This window comes from Dendrobates tinctorius, unplaced genomic scaffold (genome assembly GCF_039654945.1).
Source record: "Dendrobates tinctorius isolate UK_male_01 unplaced genomic scaffold, ASM3965494v1 ptg000039l, whole genome shotgun sequence".
Taxonomy (NCBI): Eukaryota; Metazoa; Chordata; class Amphibia; order Anura; family Dendrobatidae; genus Dendrobates; species Dendrobates tinctorius.
Genome location: NW_027361707.1, coordinates 32,790,960 through 32,804,612, shown reverse-complemented (window position 1 = coordinate 32,804,612; position 13,653 = coordinate 32,790,960). Strand labels below are relative to the sequence as shown.

At 45.9% G+C, this 13,653-nt stretch overlaps 1 protein-coding gene across 2 annotated transcripts in view; it reads right to left on the bottom strand.

Annotated features, from left to right (window-relative positions):
• CC2D2A (coiled-coil and C2 domain containing 2A) overlaps positions 1-13,653 on the bottom strand; it is a 177,837-nt gene that overhangs the window by 55,199 nt on the left and 108,985 nt on the right. For both annotated transcript variants that reach the window (XM_073574599.1, XM_073574600.1), the window contains exons 21-23: positions 10,880-10,972; positions 10,175-10,266; positions 3,230-3,397 (exon numbers count right to left, since the gene is read on the bottom strand). In XM_073574599.1, the coding sequence (XP_073430700.1) occupies positions 3,230-3,397; positions 10,175-10,266; positions 10,880-10,972 (353 nt within the window). The remainder of the gene's footprint in view (positions 1-3,229; positions 3,398-10,174; positions 10,267-10,879; positions 10,973-13,653) is intronic.

Below are 13,653 nucleotides of genomic sequence, written 5' to 3'. Positions count from 1 at the left end.
AGGCACAGAAGCGGGATTGTTGCACTGATTATGGTGTCATCGACGCTCATCATCTTTGTGGTGTCCTAAAAGTCTTGGAGAACTTCACAGATGTCAGACATCCATGCCCACTCTTCAATTGTTATGTGTGCAGAGGCTGACCAGAATACCGACGGGCATGTTGGAGCCGGTATTCCACAACTGGGCTCTGCTGCTCACAAACCCTTATCAGCATGTGCAGTGTGAAGTACCAGTCTGCAGGCACATTGCATACCAATCTGTGAACCGTCACTTGCATGCGATGCTGCAGCACTGCCAGAGTGATGGCAGCTGTAGCTGACTTGTGGAAATGGGTGCTGATGCGGCACACCTTGATCAGAAGCTCTTTCAAATCTGGGTAAGTTTTCAGAAACCTCTGAACTTTTTACCCATTTTATCCATTCTTCTTTGCACACTAGCTCCAGCTCAGTGACATTACATGGATGCGTGTATGAACAGCAATTTTTAAGTCTTGCCACAGATTCTCAAAGGGATTTGGTCTGGACTTTGACTGTGCCATTAAAACACATGGATATACTTTGAGGTAGACCATCCACTGTAGCTCTGGCAGTATGTTTAGGGTTGTTATCCTGCTGGAAGGCAAACCTATGCCCAGTCTCAAGTCTTTTGTAGCCTCTAACAGGTTTCCCTCCAGGATTGCCCTGTAGTTGGCTCCATCCAGATTCTAATTAACTCTGACCAGCTTTCCTGTCCCTGCTGAAGAAAAGCATCCCCACAGCAGGATGCTGCCACCACTATGTTTGATGGTGGGGATGTTGTTTTCAAGGTGATGTGCAGTGTTTAGTTTTCCACCACGCATAGTGGTTTGCATTTAGCCCAAAACATTCTATTTTGCTTTCATCTGACCACAGTACGTTTTTCACATGCTAGCGGTGTCCCTCTACATGGCTTTTTGTAAACTTCAAATGGGAATTCTTATGGCTTGTTTTAAAAAATGGCTACTCTTCCATAAAGGTCGAATTTGTGTAGTATACGACTAATAGGTGTCCTGTGGACAGATTTTCCCTCCTGAACTGTGGATCTCTGCAGCTCCTCCAGAGTGATCATGGACCTCTTGGCTGCTTTTCTAATTAGTGCTCTCCGTGATTGGGAAGTCAGATTAGATGGATGTCCTTGTCATGATAGGTTTGCAGTTGTGCCAAACTCCTTCCATTTGTGTATGATGGATTGAACAGTGCTCCATGAGAAGTTCAGAGCTTGAGCTATTATTTCAAACCTGACCTGTCTGGTGTGTTCCTTGGTTTTCATGATGCTGTTTGATCAATTGTGTTCACAAACAAAACTCTGAGGCCTTCATATAACAGCTGTAGTTCTCCTGTGTGTATTTTATTCTCAATATTACTCAATTTACTAATTATGTGATTTCTGGAGGAAATTGGTCTATTCTGCCACCAATGTATGTAGCCAAGATGTGTCTGAGGGATGTGAGCAGGGATCCTTATAAAAGCAATGGTAGATAGTGTTACTCGCTTATCCCCTCTTTTTTAACCTGAACATGTATTACTCGCTTATCCACCCCTTTTCAACCTGAACAGCTGCACATGGATGATCCAGGAGGAAAGATGCAGTGGACGATCTTTCAGGTAATTTCATCGCAGTTCCATAACAAATGATGAGAGAGAAAGAGAAAGAGAGAAAAAGAGAGAGAAAGAAAGAGCGAAAATGATTTGTAGGGTGATTTCAGAATCTTATTGTTTGCGTAAATCACATTCACATGTTTCTTCTTTGTAGAACGCCGTGTCTACAGACCCTGAGATTGTTTACTGCCATGAACATCTTCCATCACACTCATATGTGGGGATGTGCCTACTCCCCTTTAGTATTGGAAAGTAATACAAAAGAAACGTGTTTTTGTGTCAGCACTAGAATCTGATTATGTGGATAGAGACGCACATTGAAATTGTCCTTAGCTCATCTGTGGTATATTCATGGTGGCTTGGATAGATTACCATAGAGAAAGCTACAGGAATATACAAAAGGGTGAGAGGCATGAAAACTCTCCCTGCTGCCCTTCGCAACCAATCACAGCGCAACTTTCATATTACCACAGCAAGTTAAAGAGGTGAAAGCTGAGCTCTGATTGGTAGCTATGGGTAACAAAGCCAGCTTTAATATAATTGAGGCCTAATAATTAAGGCCTGTGTGTAGAAGACACCAGGGTAAAGGGGGTTTTACACAGCGATATCGCTAGCAAAATTGCTAAAGCGTCACCGATTTTGTGACGCAGCAGTGATATTGCTAGCGATATCTATGTGTGATACCTCTGACCGGCTCCCCCGCTGTCTGTCGCTGATCGCGCAAGATGGGCCGGGTGCATTTCTCGTCGGGCGCTTCCTGCTGGCGCTGACGGAGCGACGCGTGGACGCGGGCGGGAGGACGTCAGCATCGCTGCGTGTGAAAGGTAAGTAAGGACCGCTGCTGCACCGCTACATAGCTGGTGAGATCTGCCTGTTTGGCAGCTCACTAGCGACCATTTAGCGATGCACCAGCGATCCTGACCAGGTCATATCGTGGTCGGGATCGCTGGTGCATCGCTAAATTTAAAGGGGCCTTAACGCATACCTACTAATGGCATCCAATACCACTCCCACATTGCTTTATGCCCAGTAATCATGTTATTGTTGTTCTATAAAGAAAGAAAAGCTCCCCTCCAATATCAGGAAAATACAGGGTCACCACTTATGTGACATCCATACAGTCAAATGTTCAGGGCTCCCTAAAGAATCTACTCCTCCTCTGTAGAAGGGAGTATTGGAGCGGTAGTGAGGAATAACGATCATTATGCAGAAAAAAGCTGACACAATCATATTCCATCCATAATAAGGAAGCTGATGGTACGGTCTTGACAGCCACGGTGTATACTGGAGGCTCAATAACTGAAGCCCAGCATAGGCATTGGTACTTTCCTAACAAACTGTACCAATAGGCTATTTTCACACGTTGCGTTTTTGCCGCGTTTTTTTTTTCCGCGTTTTTTTTTCCGCAGGCAAAACCTGCTCTCTTGGCAGTGAAGAAGCAGCTTACAAAAAGCAGGTTTTTCTGCATTTTTGCAGCGTATTTGCTGCGTGTTTATTGTCTCTTGTGCATGTCGATAAAGTTTAGTGCCCCACCCTTGCCCAATCTAAATCTGCAAATATGGACCAGGAATGACCCAACAAGCAGCAGTAAACTCTCGGAATAGTTCTCTCACCTAGACGTTGGTTTTCTGACTGGTATGTCATAAGCACGGATGACGTTCACCAGGACCTTAATGTCCCCGTCAGAAAGGTTCTGAGCAGTGACCTTCTTCCGCTCTTTTCTCCTGGGCTTCAGTGGACGCTTCGGTTCCGCTAACTTGAAGAGATCCATTCCCAGGATCCTGAGATGTGAGTGGAAACCATTATTGGCCTGTATATTACACCATATAGCTACAGGTCTAACTATGCAGCAGTCCTCAGTGGAGCCTTCTTGAGATGGCTTGGAGAAACACTAGAGAATGGACAGCAATGGGTGCAAGTAGTAATGAAAATGTCTCACTTTGCAATTCCCAATTATGCATGGTGGACGAGAGGTTGGGAAAAGTATATCAGATGCCAGAAAATAAATGAAACTGCAGTAATGTACTACCAATATGCCAGACTCACACACTGAGTTCATCAGCTCTTTCATCAAATATGCTATTAAAGGGCTCAGTGCACCCTAGGGGAGGCCAGACAGTTCATTGCACCTTCCCATCTCTGCTTTTCACTGGCTCCTGTAAAAACAAAGCTGTCAGTCAAGAAACAGGAGGGCAGAGATAGATTGAAAATGAGTAGGGGGAAGGTGCCCTGAACTGTTTGCCCACCCCCAAGGTGCACCGAACGCCTTTAAGAGCCAGTCTTCTAGATTTGTATCTTGATCCACCAGCAATCATTTTGGCTGGTGCACCACAGCATTATTGCATTATTAATGTATTTTCCAAGCCATTTTACAGAGCAGTGGTCTTCAGTAAATGGCTCTCTGGCTATTGTGATACTATAACTCCCAGCAGTCTCTGTCCAACATGCTTGGGGTTGTGGTTTCACGACAACAGTAGTTACAGGATATAGACCACTGTTTCATTGGCATCTATGAGGACTGCAGTACAGGACTGACACTATGTATCACTATTGTACAAAACACCACCATAAAGTTGTTACAAGTTGCAAAAAAAAAAAAAAAAACACAAAAACTGGAAACATCGAAATAATTAGAAATGTAAAACACGTAATTGTGATTTTAAAAAGACATTGCCCAAATTTAGAAAATATTAAATGAAACCATTTGAAATTCTAGGATCCCACTGATCCTATCAGGTCCCATCAATGTGATACAACCATAGTTCAATTATACAGGATTGAGAAAAGACTACGATGTCACTCCTTCTACTAGGACCTGAATGAGGAGGCTCGTCAGTCATGTTCAAATACATGCGGTTATCTTACAATCTTATACTTTATGGCAACTTTATGGTGAGAGTTTTGTTTTGTTTTTTTTACTTATTCCTACACAGGCAATAACCAAGGGGTGATATTGGAAGTAATGGTCAAGTCATAGAAATGTGATGCAGAGGTGGAATTTCATAGCTGTAACACATAGGTAAAGGTGATATGGTAGATGTGGATACACAGTCTTGGTTTATTGCCAGTGCAGTGAAAACTAGAACAATGATGGATGACATACCCAGGGCCACCAGAACTTAGTATAACAGGCAAAGCAGAAGTGAGAGAGTATAAATATAGATCAAAATACCACACAGACACATGGAGAAATCATCATCATACTATAAGAACGAGATAACAGGTCAGTGATACCAGGCCCTCATTGCTGGGGTAAAGTGGTTATTGCATGGCAGAAGAACGTTTCTTAAAAGAGTTTGTCCACTTAAATATAAATATCTTCCGATGTGTTCATAATATGAATGTATACAACTTACTAATATACTTTTATATCTCATCTCGGACTGGCCGACGGGAGCACAGACAAATCCCCGACGGGCCCCTATGCGGGAGTTTGCTTCCCATGATCCTACATGAGCAGTAATTGGCACAGAACACAATGCTACATATACAGACATGGGCAGCAGCTCATTATTCATGTAAGAAACTACTCAACTTTTCACAAATACTATTATAAAGAAGCATAGGCAAATTTATGAAAAAAATATTCAAATATTCCATGTAGCTGAACTGTGGGATCCCAGAATTAATGTCACTGGTGGTCCCTTGGCATCCCAGTCCACCACAGTTAACATCCAACCATATCTCAGTATCTCAAAAAAAAAAAAAAAAAATAGAGCCAGGACAATCAGTACTGTATGTGATTACATAGTCATGGCTCTTCAGTCTATAAAACACCTCTAGAAATATTTTGTGCATACATCAGTGGAAAAAAGTGGCCTTAACACAGCCATGTGGGACAGCGAAGGGTCTGGGATGATTATGGACTGATGTGGTTCTGTGGCAGTTAGATACCCCACTGATCATATGGTGCCAATACGAAGCGCTTTGATCATTTGCATTGATAATTCATGAACATAGATATATAAATACAGAATATGCCCAATGGAAGAGTTATAGGAAATAAGTCATGATCATGTGAGGCGTGTGAGTTTTCACTGATGTCTGTTTGGTCCCAAAGCAATTATTCAGCGCTGATAAGACCCGTTTTGAAAGGAAATGCAGAGAAGCCTAAAAGTGCATCAATGGCGAGTTGATTCGCTCTGGATGTAACAGTCTTCTTCTTGGCTTTCTCAGAGCTGGAGCATCACTTTAGGCTCAAACAGATATCAATCATCTAGTATTTTTAAGTTCAATAAAGTTTATGACCGATTTTTTTTAAAGCAACATCAATTTTTTGGGAAACCCATGATTTTCACACAGTAGTATTGAGGTAGAGTTGAGGAAAAAGATTTGCATGACCCTGGTCCAACTACGACTTTGGTACTCGAAAGCCGACAGACTAGAGCCCTGCCAACCTCCTCCTACCTGTCAGTATCCATCCCTAGTGCCGCGTCTAAATACTCAACTTTCCAATCAGAAGAGTGATGCTGGCAGGTAGGAGGAGGTTCACAGGGCTCTGGACCAAAGGCCCGCAGTACCAAAGTAGCTGCTGGACCATTGTCCTGCAAATCTTTTTCTCAACACAACCAATTAGCATTTTTTTTTAATTTTTTTTCTATAGACTACATATATTTCATAGTAGACCTTTGCCATATATATATATACACATGCCATACGGAAAAAATTCCTGATCTTCACTTGATCGAAGCACATCGTCCAGGTCTTAGACAAGTATATAATACTAGCTATGAACCCGTTCTACACCCGGGTGGGGAGCATTTTTATTGGTATATGGTCTTCCATCCTGGTATGTGCTGCTCCCCTTCTATCCTGGTATGCATGGCACCCCTCATCCCTATCCTGGTATGCATGGTACCCTCAACTCCCCCCCCAATCCTGGTAAACATGGCACCCTATTCCTCATCCTGGTATGCATGGTCCCTTCACCCCCCTATCCTGGTATGCATGGTCCCCTCACCCACCCCACAACCCTGGTATGCATGGTTCTTCCACCTCCCAATCCTGGTATGCATGGTCCCCTCACTCCTGCATCCTGGTATGCATGGTCCTCTCACCCCCCCCTATCCTGGTATGCATGGTCCTCTCACCCCCCCTATCCGGGTATGCATGGTCCTCTCATCCCCCCTATCCTGGTGTGCACGGTCCTCTCACCCCCCCCCCCCCCATCCTGGTATGCATGGTCTTCTTACCCCCCTATCCTGGTATGCATGGCCCCTCACCCACCAATCCTGGTATGCATGCTACCCCTCACCCCCCAATCCTGGTATGCATGGTCCCCTCACCCACCAATCCTGGTATGCATGCTACCCCTCACCCCCCAATCCTGGTATGCATGGTCCTCTCACCCCCCAATACTGGTATTCATGGCCCTCTCACCCCCCTTTCGTGGTATGCATGGTCCTCTCACTCCCCTTTCGTGGTATGCATGGTCCCCTCACCCTCCCTTTCGTGGTATGCATGGTCCCCTCACCCTCCCTTTCGTGGTATGCATGGTCCCCTCACCCTCCTTTTGTGATTTGCATGGTCCTCTCACCCTCCCTTTCGTGGTATGCATGGTCCCCTCACCCTCCTTTCGTGGTATGCATGGTCCCCTCACACCCCTTTCGTGGTATGCATGGTCCCCTCACACCCCATTCGTGGTATGCATGGTCCCCTCACCCTCCTTTCGTGGTATGCATGGTCCCCTCACCCTCCTTTTGTGGTATGCATGGTCTCCTCACCCTCCTTTCGTGGTATGCATGGTCCCCTCACCCTCCTTTTGTGGTATGCATGGTCTCCTCACCCTCCTTTTGTGGTATGCATGGTCTCCTCACCCTCCTTTCGTGGTATGCATGGTCCCCTCACCCTCCTTTCGTGGTATGCATGGTCCCCTCACCCTCCTTTTGTGGTATGCATGGTCTCCTCACCCTCCTTTCGTGGTATGCGTGGTCCCCTCACCCACCTTTCGTGGTATGCATGGTCCCCTCACCCTCCTTTCGTGGTACGCATGGTCCCCTCACACCCCTTTCGTGGTATGCATGGTCCCCTCACCCTCCTTTCGTGGTATGCATGGTCCCCTCACCCTCCTTTTGTGGTATGCATGGTCCCCTCACCCCTCGTTCGTGGTATGCATGGTCCCCTCACCCCCCTTTCGTGGTATGCATGGAGTCTGTGGGCTGCAAGTGGACAGTGGAGCTCTTGGGTATTTGAGAATAGGGCTCATTGATTAGAGTGTCCCTTGCAGACAGAAAATGGGTAGCTTACGAAGCTGCATGGAGGGAGTAGGAGGCATGGAGACAGGAATTCGGCAAGTTGGTGTCAGAGTGGGACCTTGTAGGTGTACTGCTTTGTTGGTTAATTCAGGTGGCAACAGAAAGGTAGTCTATTTCAAGAGGTATTTGCTTTATGGCAGGGATAGCATTTGGTTGAAAGTTTAGGGGTTTGGTGGATATCACAAAGCAATTTCTTGTGGGACAGGCACGGAAGCGTTTTAGGAAAGGGCTCACTAGGACAGACATTCGTAGGCCAATTTAATTTAAGCTTCTGGAGGAATTGGGGGTTGGTTTAGCACAAGTATGCAGCTCTCAGCTTGAGGAGACGTTGTTTTGACTGGCTTTATCGTGGGCATTTTTTGGGGCCATGAGCAGTTGGTGACTCCATCCTCAAGTAAAGGGAGTGGGGTATTCGGTCAGGATGAGATTGCTTTAGTACATTCTGTCGAGTTTTGGGTGTGATGGTCCATAAACAGATCAAACTGGAAGAGGGAAGGAAAAGGGTTATTTTGGGGGCATTGAAGGGGTCCCTAATGTGTCCGATAGAGTGTTTTAAAAATTATTTAAGTTTAGGAGTGGATCGTTCAGGCCCATTGTTGAAGAACAAAGATGGATCTTTTCTGCTTCAGTATCAGTTCTTGGCAATTCCCAGGAAGTCCTGGAATTTTGGGAGATAGAGGATCACAGGTTCTAATCTCATTGTTTCCGCATCGGGGTTGCAACTGAGGCTGAAAAATGGGGACTCCTGGCTGAGGTGGTTCAGAAGATAGGTAGGTTAGAGTTTTAGGAGAAACTTTATGTGCAGCCTCATTTGGTGTGAGGGGTGGATCAGAAGACGGCGTTGAATGGGAGGCACTTGTTTATTGATTAAGAACTAATGTGTATATTTAAGCATTAGATTTAGTTGTTTAGTATTCACCTTCCTTCTTTCCTCCCTACCTCTCTCTCTTTTTTCCCATAGAAGGAACACTGCTAGTGTGGATTTTGGGACACTCTTGTGGTCAGATGTACTGCCTAGAAAAACTTGGCGTGCTGCTCGGTCTGTGGAAACGATTAATAAGGCCAGGATAAAAGTAAATAGGAGAGTGGGAAGTTTTATTGCAATAACTGGAGGGGTTGTAGTGAGGCACCCAGATCTGGATTCCGTGGTAGGAAATTTTGGCGCCATGAATGAAGTGGGGATTAATGAATAGGCCTTGAGCATTCAAGGAGGAGTGGAACGGGCATATCTTTTGGTGTGGGTGACTCGCATTATAAGGAGTCAGGTAATGCTCGTTGTGGCAGTGGTGAGGGTTTCTTGGAGTGGTTGGCAAAATTGTGGTGGAGGTTGTACATCGGGTGGATGGTAAGCTCCCCTTTAAGTTTGGATTTTGGTTAATTGCTTGGTGGATTTTGGGACTCTTCATGGTGGGGTCCATGGCAGTCGGTGTTATGGAAAAGGTTTTCTGGAAACAAAGGTGCCACCCCGAGCCTGTGGTTGTGGCTGGCTGTAATGCTGGATGGTTCGTTATTATTTATTGTTTTCCCACAGGTTTTGAAGCTCCAAGAAACTCCTAACTGACAAGTTATTTATTGTTGTAATGTTTGTATAATAAAAGGCCAATTTGGCCAATTTTTACAAAGAAAGGTGGTATGAGTGGTTATTGAGTTGGGATCCATAGGGAGTGGAGTAGTGATGTGAAATGAAATGGTTGGAGGGTAGTAAGGGAACAGTCGGAGGGAAGCCTATACAATACTGCAGTCAAGGACAAACAAAGCCTACATCACAGCCACTGGTGTAGTGATCCATGACTTAGCTTTGTAGGGCAAGCATAGGTTAAATTAATAAAAGAAGTGCAGTCTCTGTGGGGTCAACAGTTTGAGAGGGTTGGTAAAAGACAGGGGGAGGGGGGTTCTGTTGAATAGAGACAATAGAGCAGGCCTATATATCATCTGAGAGGGGATGGAGGCTAACATTTGGCACGAGGCACCAACAGTAAAAGTCCTGCCCTCCAATTTGGATCATTTCGGCGAGTGCTGGTTTGGGGTTTCTTGGAGTCCGTTGCAAAATTTTCGTGGTGAGTTGTACATCAGGTGGATGGTAACCTCCCCTTTATATTTGGATTTTAGCTAATTGCGTTGTGGATATTCGGGCTCTTCATGGTGGGGTCCCTGGGAGTCAGTACTTTGTTTGTTTCAAAACCCCTTTAAGTATGTAATATTTGCAGGAAAAATTTACTTTGGAGGCTCCCAAATAATTTTACACAACCTGGACAATGGCTGAGAACCCATTGTAGTAAATAAGATATGCATAGCTCAACTTACCCAAGAGTAGGAATATCCTCTTCAACCACCAAGTCAGAAAGAATGAAATGATGTTTCCCTATCAGGAACCGATTTATCACAGATTCCCTAACCTGACAACATGAAAAATAAAATTAGGTATCATTTAAATAAGAAACATCAATTCCTCTGCCATATATTGTAATCATCTAGGCTTCCCTTGTCCTTGGTCTTCTATGACAATTTGTTGGCCCCATATAAAGCCCGGTCTAACGGGTCGTCTAAAAATTCTAAATTGAGGCCAAAGCCCTGGATAGATCATCAACATCTGATTGGTGGGGTCAGACATTTGCAACCCCACCAAACAGCTGTTTGCAAATCCTGGAGTGACTAGATATAGACTGTATAGAGCCGGAAGACCAAAACAGCGCCTTACACTGTGTAGTGGCCATCCTCTGGTACTGCAGCTCGGATTGTTTGTAAATGAATGAGAGAATGGCCAATACACAGTGCATGGAGCCGGGGTGTACACTGTGTACATTTAGCAGCAGCAGGAGCTGTAGACAGCTGATTGATGGGGGAACCAGGTGTGTAACCCCCACTGATCTGGTATTGCTGACCTATTCCAAGAATAGCTCATCAACATCCGACTTGGACAACCTCTTCAGGTACACAGTCCAATAACAAGTTCAACACTGCTGTATATGCATAAACCTTCCTTTTTCTATATCATCAGGCATGACTTACCTTGTGAAGATATTTGGCAACCATAATCCGATGTGTATCCAAATGTGTTTCTGCAGTGCCAACATCCTGGTCCTGTAATTTCTTCTCATAGTCCTAAAATATTCAAGAGATAATAAAAACGTAAAAAGGCAACTAAAAAAAACCTCCAAATCTTGGGATCCGGCTTATATTTTATACTTAAATTTATGCTTATTTTCTGTAATAGATACTATGGATAATTTCCAGCTATGATTGCTCTTGCCCCTCAGAGAGCCCAGGTTCTGACAACAGTGGGGTCCTAATGTAAGGGGGACCAGATGTGATCCGGACCAACCTTCTGATAGTGGGGGGCGGGGGCATATAAAGGAGAAAGCGCGCGCAGCACAGGGGAATTTGTCGTGAACAGAGGGCAGCGCGCAGTCAGGTAAGCGGCGAGCTCCACTTCCCCTACTCACACAGAGCACCGGCGCATTGACAGGGTCCCTGACATCTGCAGAGGGACCGCTGTGCTGAGGGGAGACGTGCGTCCAGCATCAGCAGCCAGGCAGAGGAGTGCTCCATCCTGGGAGCATCAGCAGCGTGCAGGCCAGTGTACGCTGTCTCTCGTCGCCAACAGCGGGGACCAGAGAGAGAGGAACATGCAGTGTGTGCCCGGTGACTATAGAGAGGGGTGCAGTGTGCCCGGAGACTACAGAGAGAAGGAGACGTACAGTGTGAGCACGGTGACTAGCTAAGAACAAGGCGCCGTACGGTCTAGGTCCGTGAGTACAGCGCACGGCCACACAAGAGTGACCGGGAACAGGACGGACGTTGCAAGCGAATATTTGTCCAGACACTTGCACCCTGACTTCACCAGTGTATATTTGCAGAGCCATGTTGGGCTCGTACAGTACTGTGGCCCGCACCCTTGTCAGCCACTGCAGCATATGGACTAGGCTCAACGGAAGGTACCGGAGACCGACCGCTGCTGCCAGAAGCCGGAGCATTGTTGCCCACAGGACCCCATTGGAAAAGACACCGCACCAGCCGTTGTCGGCGCTAAACACTTCATGGACTTAGGAACCACTGACTTTCATCAGAACTGCCGTTATCTGAACCGTTGTTCTTCAACCCACAATATCCTTTGCCATTGGAACTGTTTAATCCCCTTTTTAACACTTTACCTCCCTGAGTGGAGTATTCCCGTTATTAAACTTGATAACCCTTGCTCTGCCTCCTATCTGTCACGGCATCCTGCAACCTGCTTACACTTAATGTAAGGGGTTACCAAATGTTATGCTGCTGTGCATATATTTTGTGGGGTAATGTATAGAATTGTAACATAGGGAAAGCATAGTACCTTAGTCGGTCACTAGATGGGGTACATGACACCTTAGTGAGACAGTGTATATAGTTAACTATAGGAGGAGTTAACCGGGGGAAAGGCAGGAACAGTTTCCTGGTTAGAGTCAGAGGGGCAAGAGAGCCCGAACAGCTTGGGTGGGCTTCAGAGCCCGAGCTACCCAGTAGCTCCGTAACATTCAAAGACAGGAACCCAGCCATACAGGGCCCAGTGGGCCATAAGAACAGCCTCAGCAGTAGTGTGACAGCAGTGGTGGCGCAAAGGCTAAAGCAACGGTCACAACAGTACGGGGACACAGGTGGCTCTACAATGTGAGTTCACAGTATGGGCAGATGCCCTCGTATCTGGGGCAAAACGGACGAGGGACACCCAAGCGTAGTGAGTCAGAACAGGGAGGATGCTGCAATACCGCAAGAGGCAGTACGACCTAAGCAAGTACTGAAGGCCGTAGGAAGAAGTGCAGGGAAAGTGGAGAATGTAGACAGTATGGAACCCTATGCTGATGTTGTATCTAAAAAGGATGTGTTGTGCAAAGAAAGAAGTAAAGATCTGCATTTTAAGTTGCAACTGAACTGTGTCTCTGTTTGTGCTCAAACGACCAGAGGGGGCCTTAAGCAAAAGGTACACTGACAATGGGATGCTCTTTGCATGTGACGGGAGACCAGGGCGCACAAGAACCGATGTTCTCAGTCACGACTACGGCCCTGGCGCTCCCTCACACTAACACAAAATCACATTTGAAGCTGCACATAAAGCAGAGAACAGATGCTTGGTTCTTGGGGTGCATCTACGTGGCGCTGGGTGGTAGCTGTGGGCGAGGAACTCGTTTCCATGCCTGACACGTTACATGAAAGTGGGGGTTCTGGCTGGGTTTGTGGACTTCATTGATGGGGGCATACCCTGGCAAAAACGCATGTTACCGATGACTTTGGTTGGCCAAAACTGGATGTTGAGGACTTCAATGAGGGAGACCACCAGTCACAAATAAACTTTTTACTGAACAATAACTTGGCGGGGTGTATGTATAAAAGGTAGCGGGTACACAGCTTAATGAACGTTTCCTTCAACACACACAGTCTCAGTTCCTTTCTCTTATCTTGTTTGGTTTCTATCTCCCCTAGTTCACCTGCCTTCACCACAACCCAACAATGTACTACAGTCCAGTAAGTGAGAGTCCTATACTCAAGCCGTGATTCCGCATCCTCTTTTCCTCTTAAGGAAACTAGTTTGCCAATTTCGACAGCACTTAACTTCTCTGCTACTGACATCCTGGAACTACCGCCCGGGGCAGCCTTTTTGTCTTGTCCCGTTACCTCTCAGAGTTATAAACTTGGGCTGTACTGCTAAGCGTTCTGTCCCAGGACCCGTCCCCAATGAATCAAGTTTTCCCACACCAAACTCACCCAACCATGTCTTTATGCACCTTCTACACTGAGCACAATCAAGGAGAAAG